The sequence below is a fragment of the Tachysurus fulvidraco genome, chromosome 9 (assembly GCF_022655615.1).
Source record: "Tachysurus fulvidraco isolate hzauxx_2018 chromosome 9, HZAU_PFXX_2.0, whole genome shotgun sequence".
NCBI classification, from domain to species: Eukaryota; Metazoa; Chordata; class Actinopteri; order Siluriformes; family Bagridae; genus Tachysurus; species Tachysurus fulvidraco.
In genome coordinates, this window is record NC_062526.1 from 24,106,444 (window position 1) to 24,112,443 (window position 6,000).

General features: G+C 43.8%; 1 protein-coding gene across 2 annotated transcripts in view; it reads right to left on the bottom strand.

The window, feature by feature from the left end:
* The window catches only part of map3k5 (mitogen-activated protein kinase kinase kinase 5), a 54,321-nt gene that overhangs the window by 13,002 nt on the left and 35,319 nt on the right, over positions 1-6,000 (bottom strand). For both annotated transcript variants that reach the window (XM_027152502.2, XM_027152509.2), the window contains exons 13-17: positions 4,044-4,139; positions 3,747-3,828; positions 3,263-3,396; positions 1,086-1,213; positions 460-596 (exon numbers count right to left, since the gene is read on the bottom strand). In XM_027152502.2, coding sequence (XP_027008303.2) covers positions 460-596; positions 1,086-1,213; positions 3,263-3,396; positions 3,747-3,828; positions 4,044-4,139 — 577 coding nt within the window. The remainder of the gene's footprint in view (positions 1-459; positions 597-1,085; positions 1,214-3,262; positions 3,397-3,746; positions 3,829-4,043; positions 4,140-6,000) is intronic.

The window sequence follows — 6,000 nt, forward strand, 5'->3', positions numbered from 1 at the left end:
CCCTCGCCAGCGCGCGCCTCTCTCGCTCTCTCTAAGCCACTGTACGGTCATTCACTAGAACTTCAACAGATTTTTATTTATTTATTTGTTTGTTTGTTTATTTATTTATTTAACCAAAAATTTTGTGGTTCCCGAAAATGTCCTCATTTCCGGTAAGGAAACATAATGAACGTCAATGCTCCATGGTTTTTGTAGTATATTGTCCCAGTGCACTGAAGGGATGGATGGATGGATAGCAATAAAAAGATATATGGGGGGAGAGAGAGAGAGAGAGAGAGAGAGAGAGAGAGAGAGAGAGAGAGAGAGAGAGAGAGAGAGAGAGAGAGAGAGAACTTAAAACCCTTGAAGCGGAAGTGGATAAAGACGCACCTTTATTTATTTTAAACCCCCCCAATAAACAAACAAACAAACAAACAAACAAACAAACAAACAAACAAATATTGACATTTAGGTCGTTACCTTGATGTCTCGGTGAGCGATCTGGTTATCATGTAAGTATTTGAGCCCCTCCAGGATCTGTTTGGTGTAGAAGCCGATGGTTGGTTCGTTGTTCTTCAGCGGACCCCATTTGGATCGCAGCAGTGCTGAGAGACTGCCTGTAAACAACGAAACACCACAGATCGAGTTCACACAAACTAAACCTACATAAAACACAACAGTGCTGCAGCTTGAACATACTAAAAATAAAATAAAATAAAATAAATATTTGCATCGCTTCTAGTTAAGGAAAATCGTGACTGAAAGTGCACTGAACATATTATATAACATCTCATATTACTGTAGAATTCTCTCACACTGAAAGTGATTACATCTCTAAAACTAAATTAAACTAAATGTCGGAGTTTCAGCTGATATGGTGTGTTGCCAAGATGAAGCAGAAAATCCCAAGCCAGTCATCCAGAAATAAAATCTAGTCTATGTTAAAAAATAGAAACGGTCAATAAAATCAGTCTGAAAAAAAACTGAAAGTAACCTACAGTATGATCGCTGAACCCCACACTTAAAGTACCTCTGTTTTTATTTCTCACTTTCTTTAAGGCCATTAATTAGCATTAATAAAGCCATGTTTAATCTCCTGATCTCACCTCCTGGTACCTGCTCCATAAAGATCTTGATGAAGCCGTTTTCACTGATGGAGCCCAGATACTGCACGATGTTTTTGTGTTTCAGGTGCTTGTGCAGGGCAATCTCCTCATGCAGAGGCTGGGAGTACCTACACACACACACACACACACACACACACACACACACACACACACACACACACACACACACACACACACACACACACATTTAGAACAGTACTACAAATGTGTTCATACCGTAATTCTTGACCGATTTGTTGGAGCCGTATTCCCAGACGTTCTAACCCTGACCCACGGGACGCTGCCATTCAAAATTCACGTGACATACGGCTAAGTACGGTGACCCATACTCAGAATTTGTTCTCTGCATTTAACCCATCAAAAGTGCACACACATTGCAGTGAACACAAACACACACACACACAGCAGTGAACACACACACACACCGTGAACACACACACGGAGCAGTGGGCAGCCATTTATGCTGCGGCGCCCGGGGAGCAGTTGGGGGGGGGGGGGGGGTCGGTGCCTTGCTCAAGGGCAACTCAGTCGTGGCCGGCCCGAGACTCGAACCCACAACCTTAGGATTAGGAGTCAGACTCTCCAACCATTAGGCCAAGACTTCCCATTAACACATTCAAACATGCCATGGGGACTGAAACACATCGTCTTAGTCACAGACAATAAAGATCAGGTGAGACTCTCACAAAGCGTGACTGAACTGACGACTTTTCTTTAAAGACGGTCTTGAGACGTTCTCCATTACAAGCTCAGCTCCATGAGCTCTACACGCATCACACTGAAGACTCTTCCTCTGTGATTGTCCACTGAAACAATCATCAATTCACTTCATGGATCAGGACCAACCAGAGAGACACCATCAGAACATGACCGTGAATCTTCTCTCATGTTGCCTCTCATGTTGGTCTTGACTTTTTCATCACAGGTCATAATCAGACAGTGTCATTGATATTAGCCATTAGTACCTGCACGGTATTATGCTGCTGCCGCACGACTGAACGATTGGATAACGGCATAAACGAGCAGGCGATCTAACCTGATCTCTGCTCCAGTACAGTAAAGCTACAGGGACTCCTTAACCACCATCTTTATTACCCATACTAATGAGAACGATGAAGTTATAAGTATAATAATAAATAAATCAGATTTCTCGTTTCTCTGATTGTAATTTCTCATTTCCTTTCCTCATAGCTAGGATTTTTTAATCATCATCATTAATAATAATAATAATAATAATAAATGATAACTCATTGTTTTATGCTTCAGAGGGTGAAACATGTAGCATTATAGATTATAGATATAGCATCACACGCACACACACGTGCAAGCGCACGCACACACACACACACACACACACACACACACACACACACACACACACACACACACCTTTATGAGAGCACTTTAGGCTACTGTCAGTGTTGTTCCCTCCCACTAAAAGTAATTACATAACAGTAAGAGGAAGCTTACACAATCACCTACCAGATCTTTTTGAAAATTTTGATGAAAATTGAGATGAACTGATTTGTTGACGCTGCGTGCGCGCACACACACACGCACACGCACGCACACGCACACACACGCACGCACACGCACGCACACGCACACACACGCACACACACACACGTCTCAGACTGCTGAATCACGTTAAGATTCATCATCATTATCTCATCTCTTATTACAGCACAAACAAGACTGGGACAAAAGGAGATTACAGCCGTGTATCATGAAAGGAAAATCCCACAGCAGGGCTTCAGTGTTCATGAAAATATACATCTATATAACAGAAGTGTGTGTGTGTGTGTGTGTACAAAACATGCAGAAGAGAGAGATGATTCATCCTATTTATCAGAAAACATGTCTCCTCCTGAGAAAACCCTTCACATCCAACCCTGAGTCTGAAAATGTCCTGAAATAGTGCAACATTTAAAAGTGGGACTAGGTTTGATTTATTTATTTGGACCTAATTAAAGTCAGATCTTATTTGATGTTCCTGTGGCTCAAACTGAACTGTGTGAAAATCTCAGAATTGTCAGACACCTAATTATTTACACACACACACACACACACACACACACACACACACACACACACACACACACACACACACACACACACACACACTACAGTAAAGCCGCTCCTATGTATTGTCCTACCTGCTGTCTCGCTCAGGAATCTCCTTGATTGCCAGTCGCACCTGGTTACTGAGGTCACGACCTGCATAGACAATGCCGAATGTTCCTTTACCCAGAATCACCCTCTCTCCGTGCTCGTCGTATTCATAGTCATACTACACAGACACACAGACACATGATATCAGTGAACTTGTGAAACATCAAAATTTTCATTTTTAGGTTAAAACACAATCCAAAAGTTTTATTCATATATGTCTGAAGAAATTGTAGCACAACAAGCACACATACCTGTACATACACACACACACACACACATACACACACACACACATACACACACGCACATGCACACACCCTCAAACCATTTATGACTGAGACAATGACTCAACAATTCAGGTAATTACTGCTACAGTATTTGTATGAATAAATTAATAACTGAATGAGTGCGTGTGTGTGTGTGTGTGTGTGTGTGTGTGTGTGTGTGTGTGTGTGTGTGTGTGTGTACCTCTAAGGTTTCATTGTCACATTCTGTCTCATCTGGACCTTTCCAGGTTTCTTCAGTCAGACTGTTCACCAGTTCACAGAACCTGCAATACATACATCCATTTATTTATATATTTTTAGTTTTACACACACACACACACACATATATATATACATATATACATACATGCACAGATAATTTACACACAGCACAAACTGTCAGTATTTTTTCTACCTTTGTTTGATTTGCTTAGCAAAGTGCATGCACATACTGTACACACACACACACACACACACACACACACACACACACACACACCTTTTGCAGTGCATCTCAGTACAGAAGTAAATCTGGAAGTCTTCTGAGTTGTTCAGTACGTAGAGAAAAGAGCTGCGTTCATCAAACTTGGAAATGCTACGAGAGAGAGAGAGAGAGAGAGAGAGAACAATTTGTTTCTATATGTAAACATAGTAATATTTAGGGATGTACCGATCCGATATTTTGGATCGGTATCGGCGCCGATCCAAGCATTTTGAGTGAATCGGGTATCGGTGGTGCGTAACCGATCCAAATCCGATACCCGTGGTCATGGGTATCGCACATTTCATAGCGCCGCCAGTTGAATCCATTCTGCTTGAGGAATGCCCTAATAAATTAAACTCCATTCCGCGTTTTACCCACAGCATTGACCACGCTCCTGCTTCCTGAAATCCATGGGCGTCGGAACCATTATATGTGTGTGGGACAGGACACGCCCACTTTTTATTTACTTCCGACGCCCGTGTCCGTGGGGGTTGAATAATGTCAATTAACTAAATATTGCTTGAACTTATAAGAAAAATACACTTATATATTAAATTACATTAATGTAAATAAATATAATACATTTTATAGTAAATATGTTGCACAACTGCCTGCGACAGACAGACAAGTTTAGCAGGCGCCCTTTCCATTTATCGGTGGTATCGGTACATCCCTAGTAATATTCTCTATTCAGCTCAGCAATTAGCTCCAAGACTGGGTTTTAGTTAATTAGTGCATTAAATTAGTATTAAATACAGCAGGTCTGTAACACGAACAGAAATTAGACAAAAAATGAAATTTACACTATTCCACCTTGGACTTATGGTTAATCGGAATGTACCAAATTCCCTTAAATCAACTTCACACAGGAGGGAAGCTACTGATAAAACTCTCTCTGACCTTATGTGACCTTTGCCCTGTTTAGAGCGAGGGGGTCTCAGTGTGTGTGGGGGGGGAGTGTCTCACTGCGCGCGTGTGGGGGGGACGTCTCACTGCGCGCGTGTTGGGGGGGGACGTCTCCCTGCGCGCGTGTGGGGGGGGACGTCTCCCTGCGCGCGTGTGGGGGGGGACGTCTCCCTGCGCGCGTGTGGGGGGGGACGTCTCCCTGCGCGCGTGTGGGGGGTACGTCTCCCTGCGCGCGTGTGGGGGGGTACGTCTCCCTGCGCGCGTGTGGGGGGGTACGTCTCCCTGCGCACGTGTGGGGGGGTACGTCTCCCTGCGCACGTGTGGGGGGGGGGGTACGTCACCCTGCGCGCGTGTGGGGGGGGGGTACGTCTCCCTGCGCGCGTGTGGGGGGGGGTACGTCTCCCTGCGCGCGTGTGGGGGTACGTCTCCCTGCGCGCGTGTGGGGGTACGTCTCCCTGCGCGCGTGTGGGGGTACGTTTTCCTGTACGTTTCACTGTGCCATTATTTTAGTATTCTGAGGAAGGAGTCTCCAGTGTCAGAGCTCGGGTTAGGTTTTCTGCAACAGGAAAGTCTCTGTGGAAAGTCTCTGTAACCCGAAACCTGCATATATATATATATAAATATGAAAAAACGAGAGGGAACAAACTCGTGTTCACATCAAATGTAATGATAAATGGATAAAAATTCACCGTACTTTAAAACTGAAATGTAATCAATGACAAATTGATGTGGTACAAGAGGACATACTGATATAGTTCTTCCTCTCACCTGTGCACTCTCTCTCTCTCTCTCTCACACACACACACACACACACACACACACACACAATCACACACAATCACAGACACACAGAGAACTATGTAGTCAACAAAGACCTCACTATTGCACTTCACTCAACACTCAAGGGACTTTCCTTTTGGTACTCACACACTGTGTGTGTGTGTGTGTGTTTGTAATAAAGCAGGCGAGCAGAGGGACTTCAGAACGTGTTAACCAGCTTGTGCAACGAACAACTGTTCATTTTGTGAAGTGATGAGAGTGGGAGAGATAAAATGTGTGTCTGTGT